This window comes from Epinephelus moara, chromosome 22 (genome assembly GCF_006386435.1).
Source record: "Epinephelus moara isolate mb chromosome 22, YSFRI_EMoa_1.0, whole genome shotgun sequence".
NCBI lineage: Eukaryota > Metazoa > Chordata > Actinopteri > Perciformes > Serranidae > Epinephelus > Epinephelus moara.
This window is the reverse complement of record NC_065527.1, coordinates 24,788,407-24,804,926: the sequence shown is the minus strand read 5'-3', so window position 1 is coordinate 24,804,926 and position 16,520 is coordinate 24,788,407. Positions and strand designations below refer to the sequence as shown.

At 41.5% G+C, this 16,520-nt stretch overlaps 2 protein-coding genes across 2 annotated transcripts in view; both read left to right on the top strand.

The window, feature by feature from the left end:
- angpt1 (angiopoietin 1) overlaps positions 1 to 2,994 on the top strand; it is a 78,613-nt gene extending 75,619 nt beyond the window's left edge. Inside the window, exon 9 of the mRNA XM_050035134.1 lies at positions 167 to 2,994. Coding sequence (XP_049891091.1) covers positions 167 to 330 — 164 coding nt within the window. The 3' untranslated portion in view covers positions 331 to 2,994. The remainder of the gene's footprint in view (positions 1 to 166) is intronic.
- A 12,415-nt stretch (positions 2,995 to 15,409) lies between these two features.
- The window catches only part of abrab (actin binding Rho activating protein b), a 3,563-nt gene continuing 2,452 nt past the window's right edge, over positions 15,410 to 16,520 (top strand). The window contains exon 1 of the mRNA XM_050034814.1: positions 15,410 to 16,295. Within this exon, the coding sequence (XP_049890771.1) occupies positions 15,508 to 16,295 (788 nt within the window). The 5' untranslated portion in view covers positions 15,410 to 15,507. The remainder of the gene's footprint in view (positions 16,296 to 16,520) is intronic.

The window sequence follows — 16,520 nt, the reverse complement described above, 5'->3', positions numbered from 1 at the left end:
TGGGCACATTCAGTATAAAATTAGTGTGTACCGTTCTGCTTCAGTTTCTGGGTTCCTGTTGGCGTACAACATACAAATTTATTGCTTATGTGTTTGATCAGACTGTGTGATCTTACTCTATATTTTATGTACAATATAATATTTATTTTTCCTTATCTCTCTTCAGGTTGGTGGTTTGATGCTTGTGGCCCGTCCAACCTTAACGGCATGTACTTCACCCAAGGACAACACGTAGGGAAGTTGAATGGTATCAAGTGGCACTACTTCAAGGGCCCCAGCTACTCGCTACGAGCCACGCTCATGATGATCCGCCCCCTGGACTTCTCCTAGTCTTTTGAACTTTTAACTTTCAAACGGCTATGTAGCACATTAGAGGGACGCTTCCCAGTTTATCCTCTTGTTTCATCTCACTTCGCTGGCCATGGGAGTCATCCAATGAATCTTTTTTTATTCAACCTGGTTCCTTCCCGGAGCAACAGCTATTCCTGTGCTGCTGTTGCATTGTAACCTTTTCCCTCAATAAACTGAAAAGCAGCCACGAGGAGGAAGAAAGGCACTCCTGAACTGATTCCTGTTCACAGGCAGATTCACAAACGTGACATTATTCAGGAACAAATGCGCCCAGGTGTGTTATCTGACACCTGGAATCTGTGCACATTTTGAGCGCACCATAATGTCAGCTTGTATGAAGATGCAAGCACAATCTCAAACCATGATTTTCCAATTTCCTGGGGACCTGCGTTGTAATAATATGGAGGACTTGAACTCTTGAATGGAAAGCAGCTATTACAGAGCAGCACTGACTCTTAAACTGCAGGACCGAACTGACCTGGAACGGTCTGAGGAGACAAATGAGAGACGTTGCTTTTTTTATTAAAATGTTGCTCACAGAACGCAGCCCATACATTTTTTTTTAAAATGTATTATATATTGTGTTTTTTAGTATTATTTTTGTTATCCCAACTGTATCCAAAGTGAGATGAAATTAACTTTTTTTTACTGTACAGTGTACTTTCTGTTTGCATTATGTATAAAACAGGCTCAGCTGTAAGGTTGCTTTGAAATTCTAGCGATGAGTTGGTAATAGTTACAAGGGTCGTTTGCAGTACTTACTGGCTATTACACACTCGCTGTCTTGACAGTGTGATTATTTTTAGAGTTCAAGATGTGAGGTTATTATTGGATTAGATTCTGGACTGGGATCCATTTGCCTTTTGTTATTGGCTGAGAAAAGACCTATACCTGCCAAGGTCCAGATTGTGAGTGATTACTTTACCTCTGCTGAATATGAAAAACAAGGACATTAATACAGATGCATGTAATTAGTGATATATAACAATTACAGCTGTGTGCACATGGGGGAATGGATTGCACATTTGCATATACAAGTAATGCTTCATTTAAAAAACACACAAAAGTACACAATATATCCAGTAATGATGACATACCACATCATGATGCTTCCACATTTAAGCCCCAGTCAGACAGACAGTGTTTGAGCAAGCCATGGGTGGCTGTTTGTGATGGTTTCCAATGAGAGTGGAGCTCTATGTGCATTGTGTTTTTGCAGGAGACTTAATTTGAAAACGCTTGAACTTAGAGTGGAAACCACCCAACGTTTTCTTCTGATCTTCCAGTCAGATGAATTGAGAGGCCAGCCTTCTGTGATGGCGATGACAACAAGTGGTAGCTAATGTTAGCTCACTTTTATCGTAATCCTTCAAGGCAAGCTGCAAGACATACCTGAACAAACTGTAGCCTCAACTACTTTCTCACCTTTTACCAACTGTAATTAGGCTTGATGATTGACAACAGATTGTCATCGCCAGTGGGACCGTCGTCCAGGTGAAGCTCCTGGACCAGCTGGTGGTGCTCCCTGTGATTTCTCCTCTTTCTGAGGGTTTCATATACCCACACGGATCTCTGTTGCCCTGCGCCCTGCGTCCAGTCCCCAAGTGCCCCCACCATCATTTTTATGCCTCCATGCTGCCAATAGCCTCGGCTGGAGGCATTAGGTTTTTAGGCTGTTTATCTGGCTGTACACATATCCATCCGTCTCCTTCTTGTGAACGCAATATCTCAAAAATGCCATGAGGGAATTTCTTAAAATTTGACACAAACATCCACCTGGACTCAGCAATGAAGTGATTAGAATTTGCTTGTCGCAGGTTAAAGGTCAAGGTCACTGTGGCTTCATAAAACATGTTTTTGGCCATAATTCAAGAATTCATAGTCTAATTATAACAAAATTCCACAGAAATGTCTAATATGATATGATGATTAAGTTGAGACATTATAAATCCAGAAGGTCAAAGGTCAAACTTACTGTGACATTACCATGTTCTGCAAAAACACTTTTCTGGCCATTACTCAATGTCATGTCTCAGGAACAGAAGGCGAGACATTTGGTCAGATACTGAATTGGTGACCCTAATCTTGGGTGCCCATCTTGAAACTGATGTACAGATCTTTTGTGAAACAGCCATGTTTTCATAGACATGGATGTGAATTGTTACAGCAACTTTACTGGTTCGTGGAGGCATGATACTACAAGGTGGTAATTCTAGTTTATGCAGATTTTAGGGTACAGATCTGTGAGTTTACTTCGGTTAAACTGAGCACAGGTTATTCATTGGTTGCCTAGCAAGAATTAAAAACAGCTGCAAACATGCTTCAACAAAAAACGCATTGCGATTCGTCTCACTCTGTCTGATCGGGGCCTTACAAAGATGTAAATGCTTATATTAAGCTGGTGTCCCATGTGTACACAACTCCCAAAGAATGAGGTCAAAGTTCGTATTACTGAATCTTATTTCTAAGTGAAAGGGACATTTATGAAAAGAACCCTTAAGTCTAACCTCTTACCTTAAGACAAAGAGCAGATCATTAACACAAGTCACTTCCAAAATGTTTTTCACAGACATCAACATGACACAGCCTCAGAATCCAGCCAGTTTCTGTTTCTCATCAATGTAGTTTTGGAAAAAAACAAAAGCAGCTGGAGTTGGATTTGAAGCATGAAATTAATGATTCCACCAGTGATCCGTGTGAACACATATTTCATAACTTCCAGCTTTGTAACAACAGAATCTACTGTGGAGTATTTACTAAAGGTACATGTGGCGAGAAGATAAAGTGTATCTGGAACTTGTAAAACTACAATTGACATGTTTATTAGCATACTAAAATTGTATAATTTAATGTGTGTGTACGCAAAGCAGCTTTCCTGAGGAAAGCTGTTCTTTTTGCTGTTTTTACTCCGCCAGAATTACAATGGTGTTTTGAAGTTGAGCATAAAACATAGAAGTTAAGATAATAACCCTGGAGAAATGTGCCTTTGATAACTCTGCTTTTACCTCATTAAATTCCAGATTTGCAGATTTATTTAAACATCTTTTTGTAACATGTGGTCAGTGTTGTGTTGCTAGATTAAATAAAAGAGCATGTGATGCACTAATGTTTTCAATCTGCGTTTAGGCTGCACTTTTTGTGCCAAATTGATGTGATGATAGACATAGGTTTAAAAAAAAGTCGCCCTTCATTACGTCTTTCTTTAAGCAGACATGCTTTAACTAAAAAAAAGAAAGCTTCCTTTCATGATAATATCTTCACCATCAGTTTAAATCTCCTGATACAAATGCTGCACTGTATGTCATGCAAAGCAAGCTTATTGCACCGAAAGACATGAGATAAATCACATAGATAGACAGGCATGCTTTCTTCCTCCTTTTTCAGAACCAAACCAGATGGTTCAAACATTAGACTCCCTCTCTGCCCAAGCAGTGAAGTGCCTATTGTCTCGAGTGGTGACTCGCTTGCTTGCTCACTAGTGGCAATGACAGATTGCCAAAGTGTCAAACGACGCTGTCGGGACCTGTAGTGTCTCCTCATAGTTGACATTCCTGGGCCTAATCAGAGGTTAAACAAATTACTGCAGCCTGCAAACCACCACGTGTCCTTCAGCGCCTGCACTGACCCGACACCCTCGCTGGAATGTGTTCTTATAGAGAGTCTGCAGCAGCAGAGTGTGAAGAGAGTCCGCACACGCTGGCAAACACCTATGAGGGTCTGAAGCTTTGTCCTTTGTTGGTATAAGGACAGGAGGTACCAAGAACCACTTCCAAACTGGGGGGAAGTTTTGTCTCTAGTGGACATTCAGGGTGTCAAAGCAAAGTGGTGTTTCACGTGTCATTCCCACATACACACACACACACACACACTCCAGCAGCTCCTTACATCCACAGCCAGGCTGCTCAACTGAAAGTGGATCCTTTCCTGTTAACTGAGGAAGAGCTGGCGAGGCAATGGGACTCCCCAAGGGTCTGAGCTGCATGCAGACAGACAGCGTTGGACGTCAACCAAATCAGATATGACAGAGTACAGTACCTGCAGTATGAGCACTCGGGGCCATTGAATCCCCCAAAGAGACCACCTGCTCACATGGAAATGAATAAAAACATTGAAGATGTGTAGAGAGAGGAAGTGGAAGTAAAAATAGAACATCTGTCTGATTGTTCATTCTAGTATTATTAATCAAGTGCAAATAGATTTGCACCAGCAAAAAAATATAACTATATTACAACTGAGATTGTTGGACTTAAGCTGAGAACTGAAAAAAATTATCCACCGTGGTGGCTAGAGAGCACCACAGGATGAAGAGTGGAGTGAACTTTTACAGCTAATGATATAATTCTATTTCATCATGTAGCCCTGGTGTAGAATTAAGGGATTAAAATGTAAAAGTAAATTAGTTTTAAACAAAATTAAATGTAACAAGTTAGGCAAGGATTCATTCACTGCTAAAAAAAATTATCTGAGGCAAATATTTAAGGTGAACTTAAATTAAAAAAAAACAGAGTACACCTTTAATGTGAACTTGTGTTTTTGTGTCAGTAGTAGCAGAGTTTTTTGACATCATTGCCAGTTCAACCTGATATCTACAATAAACTAGGCATTGCAGTTATATCAAAGGTGTGAAAAAAGTTCTGCACAGAAACCTGTTGAATCTGAGCCAGAGGCAGCTGCTGTTTTTGTGGCTCATGTAAACTCTGTAAGCTACAGTCAAGGCGAACAAAAGTCTGTGACTGGGTAACTGCCAGCCACTTCTTGTTTCAAATTAAAAGTCCTTGTTTCAAATTAAAAGCCCCTTAGCATCACATATACTGAACAGTCCAGCTATATACTAGGTTTTGACTTTGTATAGTTGAAGGAATACTTCATCCACAGATGTGGACCTATGTATAAATTACTCGCTCTGTGTCATGTTGAATTCAAGATGTCTTTGCTTTTCTTGCAATAGTTTTGCTGTTATTAAATGAGGCCCCCTTTTGCTCGAATTCACCAAGCATTTTCTCAGTTTTTGGATTATTCGTTCACTGTGGAGGCATGTGAGGGAAAAAAACAGTTTTTTTCCCGAATTCAGTGTAACAGGGTGAGTATTTGATATACAGATGATCATTTTGTATTCCTTTGAGTGACATTGTTACATCCACCATTTTGTCACATCTGTGACCAAACAAATATTCACAGGCATCTTTCATCATGCTGTTTTTTAGACTGCTTTCTTTAGTTTTTTTGGAGCAGTGTTACACTTAGCAAGCTAGCCATTACACTAGCTGCATGTCTGAAGCCAATGTGTTGCTAAACGCGCAAATGCTGCGTGTCAAAAAGTATGCCCCTATTATTTTCAATGTTCAACTCCATAACAGCAGCGGCTAGATGCACGTCAGCCCCTGGACGCATCGCCCGTGCCACTGTCCTGTTTCCACTCGCTCTCTGCTTATCATACCAGCTCCCATAGCAGCTCCTTTTCTCTGCTCCTGTGGCAGCTTGACTCCTCTCCTCACTGCTGATGCATAAAGAGAACTCTGTAGCTGTTGCTGTATCTCGTGTGTGATGAAGACTGGATGAGGACAGGCTCGTTGTTGAGGTTGAAAAATATCTCGAGCTAAATGACTCACAATTTTGTCATTACAAAGACAATGGCCAAAAAGATATTGCTTGGTGGGTCATAGCTCAACAACTCATATTAAGGGTGTCCATGTATGATTTTAAGCTAATGCATAGTTGGAGGAAGAACAGATCTTTCAGTGAAAGCAATAATAACTTTGCGTGGTCATCTGTTGACAAGCTGCAGTGTGACGTGTCAGTGTGTTTTCAGATTAAGACTAAAGTTGGCCTAACTAATTGGGCTAATTGCTTTATACTTTACTTTTTAAACTTATTTTTAGTCATTTTAAAGAAGGCTGCCACGCTGTTTGTATTACTTGCCAATGAACAGCTCCACGAACATAATGCAGTCAGAGTAGCTAATAATGGTGGGTCTACACGACTAGCAGTCAGGTTAACTATCTTCATATATAGTGCATGAACAGAATAACTTGAGGTTTTTCTTCACATTTAGCTAATGTGAATTCAGCATTACAACCTGCTTTTGAATCCAGTTTTCTTGTTATTGTATTTCTTGTAAATTGTATCTCATCTTTATCTGATTAGTTCCACTTTCACTGGATTTGTTTTTTTGGATTGTGTTTTCAGTTTTACAATTGCCTCCAGAAAAGACCCAATGCCAAGTTCTTCAGACTTTACTGGAAGTGTGTTCAGCTGCATAGTTGCACAGCATTGTGAGGAAGGAAGAAAGACCCATGTTTTGGCTGTGTGTGACAGTGACATCATTTTGCCTGTGTTTGAATTAACGGCTGGGTCTTAAATGTTTTCATGTTGCAAGGCAATCATCAACCCCAGCAAAGAAATTATCTGTTAAACCACATAAGTGGCACAGAATCAACCACCAATGAAGCAAACATTTTAAAAGCTTAAAAAGGCACTGGGGGAATAAACTCAGGAAATCATCTGATGCAAGTCACCCTGAAATCATTATACTAAAGCGGACATCAGTAAGTGCAACTCCAAATCATCCTCTTTTTACTGCAGTATAATCCCAAACCAAATGTGTGGGTTTTACAGAATTGTTGACATTCTGTGTTTGTTAAATACTGACACAATCACAGTTTTTCCTCACATGTACAGAGCGTTGTATCAAACTGAGACAATATTTATGGCAAATTAATGTATTTTAGGGATTTACAAATCTTGAGCAACAAGTTGTCTGATTTAAGATTTCTCAAGACGACCAAAGGCCAACTTTTATAAGCAGGTTTCTTCACTTTTACAACAAGAATACTTGCCATTTGCACATATTAGTTATTGATATATATCCTGTCCAACTGAAGGAAGAAAAGCCACTTTGGATTGAACAATGCTGGTTTGAAACTCCTGTGGTTTAGCAACATAAGTTGCGTAGAATAAGAATGTAAACAGCAGTTTAGGTGAGGGACTCCCTCATATAGAAAAACTCAAAAGTATCTGGATATGATTGATGGCCTGTGGGAGTGAGAATGACACTTGGTGTATACAGAGGGTGTGAAGCAGAGAAATGCTGCAGGTCCCGGCAGGAGCCACTCAAACTGATAATATGAAGGCTTCTTAGCTGGATGAAAGGAGCATTAAAGAATCTTTCTCGTTCGGATGTTAGTAGGGTCCAAATCAGCTTATATGGATCCCAGAGTGACTTTAAATCACGGTAAGACATCCTGGGAAGTTGAAGCTAAAGAGCATTTGCTTGCTTGTTTAATTCATAAAATGAAGTGTTGTTTTTATGTGTCCATTCCTGTGACATGTTGGATAATTATGGGAAACCGGTATGGACGTCAAAGTATGATAAGTTGGATAAAGAAACAGTGGAAGAATGAAAGTGTCAGACCTATTTTGGGCTTTTGATTTCAGAGCTCAGTGTTGGTAACGTTAAAATGAAAAGTTGATGTAACGAGTGAGAAGTGTGTGGCCAATTATTGCTCCAGAGGCTTCTGCGGTCAGAAGTAATGAAGTGTGATTGCCGACTCACGCGATGCAAGCCAAAAGCAACATGTTTTTATAAGATCTCTGGTAACAAGACCATGTCTCAAAACAAATAGGCCAGATGTTTTACTAACACATTCAATATCGCTAAAATGCAGTGGATCCAGCATGCAAATCACTAAGTCGTCCTAATTTTCTGATAACCATTTTATCGCCATCAGCAAAACTATGTTGCATGATGTTTCTAATTGAGTGAGTCTTCAGAATATCTTTCTTGTTTGCAGGCACACCTCAAAGAAAGAGCAGAGCAAAGCACCCTTAATGAAAGGATTATCATGGGCTAACTACTCATGTAATTCCCAAAGAAGCACAAGTACAAAAATTACCTGGATGATCAGCATACTTCTGCACTGTTGTGACCCTATGGTTTAGCACTCCGCTAACTTGAATGGTGACAAAATGTGTCAATCGAGCTACTCATGTAAACTTTATAAATATCACTGGACCAAATGGATCAAATTCTGATACTGAAATGACTCACTTCATGGGGGTTTTGACACTTAAAAATTGTACTTACTGATTTACAGACTGCTCTTTCACCATGTAAGTCAATGGGAAAAGTCTTCCAGCCACATAACAACATGTAAAGATGTAATTACACTGTTTGGCCACTATGAAAATTGTCTTCAATGGCAGGTACACTTCCTAGGGGCCTGGTCATACTGTGTGGAATGGGTGCACCATCTTGTGAGGTACTTGCTTTCTTACCTCTTTTAAGTGTATGCACTCAGTCCGAAAACAAGATAGTTTGCATTGTCTGGGTTTGTAAGTGGAGGTAGTGCATTGGGTCTGTAATCCAGGCTTGGGCTGCCAAGTCAAATTGTTCATCATGGTTAGTTTGTCAAAATACTGTTGGTAGACCACTGTAGCAGGCACAGGTGACCCTCACAAGATGGCACCCCATCCTAACAGATTTAACATGTTGTGACCATAGATTTCAATAATGCCTGGATACTGGATCACAAAACGGTGCCTATTCATCTCAGTTGAGTTGCTTGCCTGGAGAGTACACCAAAAAATGTTTCTAGCTTCTGGGTTTACTTAAGCGGTATGTGGCCCACTGAATATGCGCAGTAGTGTTTCTCCTGCTGGCTCCGCCTGTGAGTTCCCGCTCAGCTCATAGACTTTACATTGTGATGATGTTATGGATTTTTAAATCGTTTATCTTGGCTTGGCGAAAGTTTTACAAATATAAAACCTCCATGGACCGAAACTTCATAATAGAAAGAGTCTTAATTGACCCCGTTTGCAATTTGAGGTATCCTGTCAACAGTTTTACAGACAATGTCTTTATAATGGTGTTCCTTGTGGCCTGGCCTGACATCAGCTTCACATTCTCTACTCAAACTAAAAAAAATGGGAACTTATGATATGCACAAATTACATTCTACTTAGACTAGTAGCTGAATAAACTCAGCACATAATAAAAGTTATTTGTAGCATGTCTGCTAGCTAGCTACTTTGCCAGTATTTTCCATTATATGACCAATACAGCACTATGAAATGCATTTAAGTTTCAACTCCAGCATGCTACAGGGATATACTGGTATGAATTCGCAAAACAACCTTACATAGGGAATATTTGTTATGAGATAGCAAATAGTATTCAGCACAGCCAGCAGCGTCATTTGGTGCCATGCCATTGTTTCAATGGCCCAAAACTCCTAAGCCCCATTAGTCCGAAAAATGTCCCATTGGAGCAAAAGTCCATTTCTTTGACAACCCCTTATTACCCTGAAGTACCATTTCTCCGAAAACACACACTCCCTAAAATTAGTTACAGTTTCACAACGGCACTTGAGCCACTGATCCCAGGTGGTTTTACCAACCCTTTGTGGCATTTTCCACTGCTGTTTGAGCCACTGAACCTGGGTGTTTATCACTGATCCGACCCTGCTATTTCAGCGGCTTTTGTCCCACCAAACGTGGGTGTTTTTAGCCAAAATCTGCTTTTTTTAACCATAACCTAGTGGTTTTAATGCCTAAACCTGACCACACATTCACCACAGTGTTGTTGAGAAATGTTAAGTTTCAGTGTACTATCTGCAACAAAATTATTACTACTAAACATATCCTTGGTTTACAGAAATGTACAGTGTGAACACTTTTCTGGCAGTTAGGTGTCTAACTGCAGGGAGTGTGTATATTCAGTAAAACGGGACATCGAAGCAATGGACATTTGATTTCGGGATAACGGGTTGACGGAAAAATGGGCTTTCTGTTTAATGGGACATTTTTCAGACTAATGGGGTGTTGGAAATTTGGGCCATTGCAACAAGTCCCCCATAATTTCCCTACTGAGAATGCAGTATAAGCCACTACTGCTACTACTGCTAATTAGCTAATGTTAGCATGCTAACATGCTAAACTCAAAAACTGAGCATAGTAAACAATATGCCTTTTAAACATAAGCATGCTAGCATGCCGGCATTACCACTTAGCTCAAAGCACCACTGTGTCCATGTGCAGCTTAGCAGAGCTGCTCTTAATGCTATTTAAAGCCATTAGGAGTTATCAGTGACACAGACAAACATCATAACAACATAAAACAGTGCTGTATAAATCCTCTACAACTGTAAACACTTCCCACTCCAAAGGGCTCCTGTTTTATCTTTTATCATACTCCTTCCTCTTTTGCCTCCACCCTCTTCATAATGTAAAACATTGTCATGAAACCTGTCACATAAATCCAGACCAGGGACCTTTACTTCTCCCTCAGCCTCTAATGACTTCGTCTGGCTCCAGCCGTGCTCTCTGTCATCCTGTCGGGCGCTCTGTAGGGGACAAGGTTTCCTCTCAGCCTCCTGGCCGGCCCTCACTGACCCCTATATTGAGCTTGCTCTAATTTACTGTCTTTCCCATCTTTATTTATCAGAGCCAAGTGGCACAGCCAAACAATAACATACAGCTCCTTCGGAAGGAAGTATTAGTGGATTACATAGTGGTTTACTTTTCCTGGGCCAGGACAGATTTGTGCGGCTGGCCTCTTTGTTGAGGTCATCATTGTGGAAAGGCAAGAACCCTCTGCAGCTGGATCAAAACTACTACTACTTCAGTGTAGTTGTTTTAGATGATTTGTCAAGAGCCATATATTTGACTGTCACAGATGTTATTGTTGATTAGCCTGGAAATGAGAAGACATTAAATCCATCAAACTCTGCTGACGAGACGCTAAAAAACATCCTCTCGATCCTGGTTACAGCTGTTCCATTTACTCCCTCTACAAATAAATACGCTACTGCTGCAAACAAGATGATAGTTATGAATATCTCTTACACACGAGGATGTTGATCTGATCATTGCAACAACAGGATTCCAATTATGTGCAAGATCACCCCAAGCATAATACAAGTCAGCATCACACACAGGGGTCAGAGGAACAGCTTGAGCATTCCTGCGCAATTAATGCACAATAATGAGAACGGCCAAATAAAACAACCTTCGAACGAGCAGTGGAAGGTAAACAAAGCAGCAACAGCGCAGATGTAGATAAGCACCAGGAAACACAGGTGCATTCGCTCCAGACTTGGACGTCCTCAGCCCTCAGTGGGGTCGACCACCCGCTCTATTTGGCCCACATAAGCAGAATCGCCTTTAATACAGGAAATGCTGGCTTCCCACCTGCAGCATGCATACCTTATTAAAGGCTGAGACAGAATGAAAACCATCTGAAGGCATTGTTTCACTGCTTTTATGGCTGCCTGCGATGTCTGAAAGAAATCAGCAGATGGTTAACGACACTCTAACGGGCATAATCATCTCTTTAGCAGCCATGGATCAGGGTTATTTGTTTGCATTTTTGACAAGTGTTTAGTATTTGGCTCTAATTTGTGCTGTTTTTTAAGTCAGTGTATCAGAAAGTGCATCTCAGAGCCTCGTAATCCCTCTATACAGAGTGCAGTTTTAAAGGCAGCCAAATAAATCAAACAGGGTGAGATAGTGGGAAAAAATTAATTTCTTTAGCATGATAGAATAAACCATGTGCGTCATTGTGCTGTAATTCAATATACAGTGGGGCTGGCTGCTGACTCATTAGTAGAAGGGTTTACATGTTTGGGGTTATTAAATAAAAACATTAAATAGTGAGCTGAAGAGACCTTTTTGTGTCCTCATGGAGCGTTACAGTGTTGAACAATGAAATCAGAGCAACCTCTACTGGTGGACTGTCACCTTCACATTCATCCTGCATGTTTAAAATCACTGTGAAATGAAATCAGACCTTTTCCCTTTTCTGTCAAATGTTAATCTATTTTTACCTTTCTTAGGCAGGATCTTCATCTAGGATCCGTGTCGCCTGAGGGTAGAAGCTCTTCCTTTCCACCAAATTAGCTCTGGTTCTTGAACCAGTCCTGTTCAGGACTCCTGGTGGTATCTTTTTGAGCAAAACAAATCAGTAATCTAGGAAGTGTCAAATGCTCAAGAGAGACAAACAGCAGTATTATGAGCTTTTGTCTGTTATTACATATATTTGATTTTATCCAAGAAACAAGAATGGACCAACTATTAATGAGACCTCTGCACATTCTTTTCTCAGTGATTTCTCACTTGACTTCTCCCTTTTTGTCTTCTCCATCCTCTCTTTCTAACCTGTAGAATATGACATGCCCAACAATGTCGTCACGGTTTGCACTTAAGGTTAAGGAAACCCTGCTGTTTTTTGGTTCCTGCTGGGAACCAGCTTCTGGAGTTCCGAGCCAATTTATTTTTTGGTCAAAATGCTGCGAGTGGTTTAAAATTAAGTGCGTCAACCGGAGCGTAACCTGTTCCATGTTGGTGGCAAAAGTGCATCAGCGCTGGCCTGGTGAATTAGATACTTTCTTCCATGACCTCAACAGGTAGAAAAAGCTGTCATTGATTCTGTGATTCTCCTCATCTTATTCTTACAGTGCCTGGTGTAAACATCCCCGAGGCAGGGTAGAGCATGTTCAGCTGAAGGAACCACTCTTTGCAGGGCCCCGCGGTCCTGTTCGGTGCTGTTTCTGTACCAGGCAATGATGTTTCCTGTCAGGATGCTCTTGTTGGGATTCTTGCAATTTCCTCAAGCATCTGAGGTAAAACAGTCTCTGCCTTTCTCATGACAAAGTCAGTATGCAGCAGGTTAGGATTAGGATGTCAGTAACATGGACACCAAGGTTCTTAGAGCTATCCATCCTCTCCACCAATGACCCCTTGATATTAAGCCTGTGTAGTTCCTTTCCTGCTTCTTCCCAAAGACCATTATCATCCCTTAGTTTTGCTGACGTTCAGGAGCAGGTTTTTGTTCTGACATCAGCGGGTCAAGTCCTCAACTTCTGTCAGGTAGGCCTTTTCATTGTTATCTGTGTCAGCTATCTGTGTTATCTGTATCTGCTGTGTCATCAGCAAACTTAATGACAGTGTTGGAGTCAAAAGTGGCTACACAGAGGAGGTACTCACAAGAAAATGTCTTTGTCTTTTTCACAGATGCCACTGTATCCACAGTCGGTCCTGCTACATGAACAAAAACTAAAAGAAGTCAGTGGTTTCTTGCATGTCATTAAAATTTCTGCATCATGGTTGTGATTTTTGTTTTGTCACATGTTAACATAAGTGTCATATATATACAAGGATTTTATTGTGACTAAAAGTAACAAAAGGAAGCTGATGAGATTTTGTGATGTCATGTCCTCATCCTGCAATGAGCCTGTTTGTCCTTGTGGGGGAGCACTCACCCTCCTCTCAGAGCGGAATATCAAACTATACATACAACCATGCTGACTTGGTTTGCACAGACGTCCTGTGCTGATGCTCGATGAGTCACTTCCACTCTCTGTGACAGACTGCCAACAGCTGCAGCTTCATGTCCAAGTGCATGTGTGTGCCAAGTTCTATTTATAAATAGCCCTCCTCTGCAAACACACATAAAACTACATCATGTATCGTCACATAAAACACAGCTCTTAAAGCAGCACTAAACAGCCCCTGTCATGGCTCAATTTAGTAAAATATAAAGTCTGGATTTTCATCATGCTAATTTCAGGACACATGCCGCTCCCTGCTGTCTGAAGTGAGTGGGTGAATTGTGATCTCACTGTCAGCTGCATTGCAAGATTAAACCCCCTCATGCGTAAGCAGGAGATCCTTGTCTCCTGCAGGTATCACGTTCTCTCCTGGTCAGAAGCTCCTTGTGTCTTTCCTCACCTCAGATTAAGTGTCTCCTTTATCTGTGATACTCTCTCTTTAAGTCTTGGCTGCATCTGATAGATTCTGATAGTGTGCAAAAACTCCAAAATGTTTTGATTTAAATGTAAGTTGTGAATTATTTTTCTGGATTTAAAGCTTCTGGAAATAACTTGTTGGTAAGATTTTAAAGCCATATCCTACTACTACAGATGTCAGAGGAATAATACCCAGGGTTGCCTTAAAGAGACAGTTCACCCCAAAATCAATCTCCATAGAGATGTCTGCCTTCTCTTAAATATAATGGAACTAGATGGCACTCGGCTTGTGGTGCTCAGTGCACCAAAAATACATTTGAAAGACTCAACAGCAATGTCTCTTTCCAGAAATCATGACCCAGTTACTCAAGATAATCCACAGACCTTGTTGTGAGCAGTTTCATGCAGGAACTATTTTCTTTCTACTGATCTACACCTGCCAACCATATCACCGAGCAGAAGGAAGCGTACATCTACCCATGCATGAGTGGCCTTGCAACCAGAAGGTTTCTACAAAGTAGTCATCCCTAACCTGTCAGATGCGTGTTGGGGGGTGCAGTTGATGCAGTCATCTAGTTAGCATCTGAAATGTAAAACTTAAGACTCAAATTGTTGAAATAGACCGTAAATGATTAAAATATAACTAATGCACTTCATGTCATGTTTTGGGCCGCATAAAATGTTTCTGCGGGCAGCCATTGGCCCGTAGGCCGCACTTTGAGTAACAATCCTTTAATTAAAGGATCTGAATACCCACCTCACCCACCACTGGGAAAGACAGTGCTAAGCAGAGTGTGTGGACACAAGATCATTTGGTTATCTCCCACTGTGCAAGGTCATCTAAATTTGTGGGGGTGTTTCCATAATGTGCAGAAAAACAGCTGAGGTGAGTAACTGTCAATAGTCCCTTGATTACTAAGAAATTGTCTATCTATCTATCTACATGTCTATCTGTCTATCTGCATTTTGCTTGAAGACTTTTAATAGCTAGTGGCAGTATAAAGTAAATAAGGTATACTGTGAGTACATGTGGCATACGTCTTTGGTGGTCTTTGTATCAGTGCACTCACTAATTAAGCTTAGCACCCCCTGATCCAATGCCCTGTTTACCTCCAGTTACATGCTCCGCAATCTGTGATGAAACATGAGTCCGTAGGGGTGACCGATGTCAGGGAAAGATGATCAGGACGGTAGCCTGGGATGACTCGAATACTTTCCACCGTCATGTTAGGGTTTGCTCTCCCCATTTTAGAGCTGTGGCTGCGAGCGTGAGGAGCAGAGGGAGAACTAGTTAGAGAAAACAAAGATTTGCGCAGAGAGGAGATGAATATGTTGTAGCGAATCTGACAGCTGTAAAGAAAGATCACTTAGCAGGTTTAATTGTGCCTAATTTGACACATTAATACTCATAATCATGTCTGACAAACAGAGCAGCCAAAGGAAGCCATCCACCAACAGGAACATCAAGAAGCTGCGCACTGTTAGCATGGTGAGCAGCCTTATGGGCAGCTGGCAGAAGTGGGTGACGGACAATGAGAAGAAGCAGGCCAGTGAACCCAGCGGCTGGTGTCCATATTCACTGGGAGGACCAGAAGAGGTACCTAGAAAGACATGGGTCCCAAAGAAGCATCCTCTCACTCAGATCCAGCCAACAGAAGCTCCTCAAAATCATGAAATCAGCTCTGGGGAGGCTCAAAAGACAACTCCTCACAAGGAGACCAAAGACACAATCAAGACTGAGGAGGTCAAGACTTCAGCTGAGCCACCATCTGGCATCAAGGTAAAGCAAGTGGTGAAGACGGTTACCAGCGGGGTAACAGAGAAAGGCGCAGGCATCGCGCTCCTGACAGAGAGGATCAAGAGGGAGTCTCTGCCATCAGATGAGGAGATTGACAGGCTTCTGAAGAAGAAAAGCTCGCCGACACGTCGCAGAAAATGCTCCAACATGGTGTCATCTCTGACCAAAAGCTGGAAGCAAGTGGAGAAAGAGCACAAAGTTGGGAAAGAGGGAGGTGGACCAGAAAAGGAACGTACCTGTGGGGGTGATAAAGGTGACAGTGGACATCCTGAGGCAGAGAAGGAGAGGCTGGACTTGGAAGATGCTCAAACACACAGGACAAGCTTTTTGAAAGAAGCAGAGCAAGAAGACTCTGAAGAAGAGTCTTACTCAGCAATACGGATTAAAAGACCGTCAATCTCTGCGTGAGTACGATGGGGTCATCCCAATATTCCCCGGGTCCTATGTTCCCCGATCAGGGGAACATAGGACCCTTTAAAAAAAAAGGGTCCTATGTTCCCCGCTTTCCCCAAAAGGAAATATGTTCCCCTTTTGAGAAAAAGGGGTTAGGGTTGGGGTTAGGGTTAGTGGGTTAGGGGCTTAGGGGGTTAGGGGGTTAGGGTTAGGGGGTTAGGGGGTTAGGGTTAGGG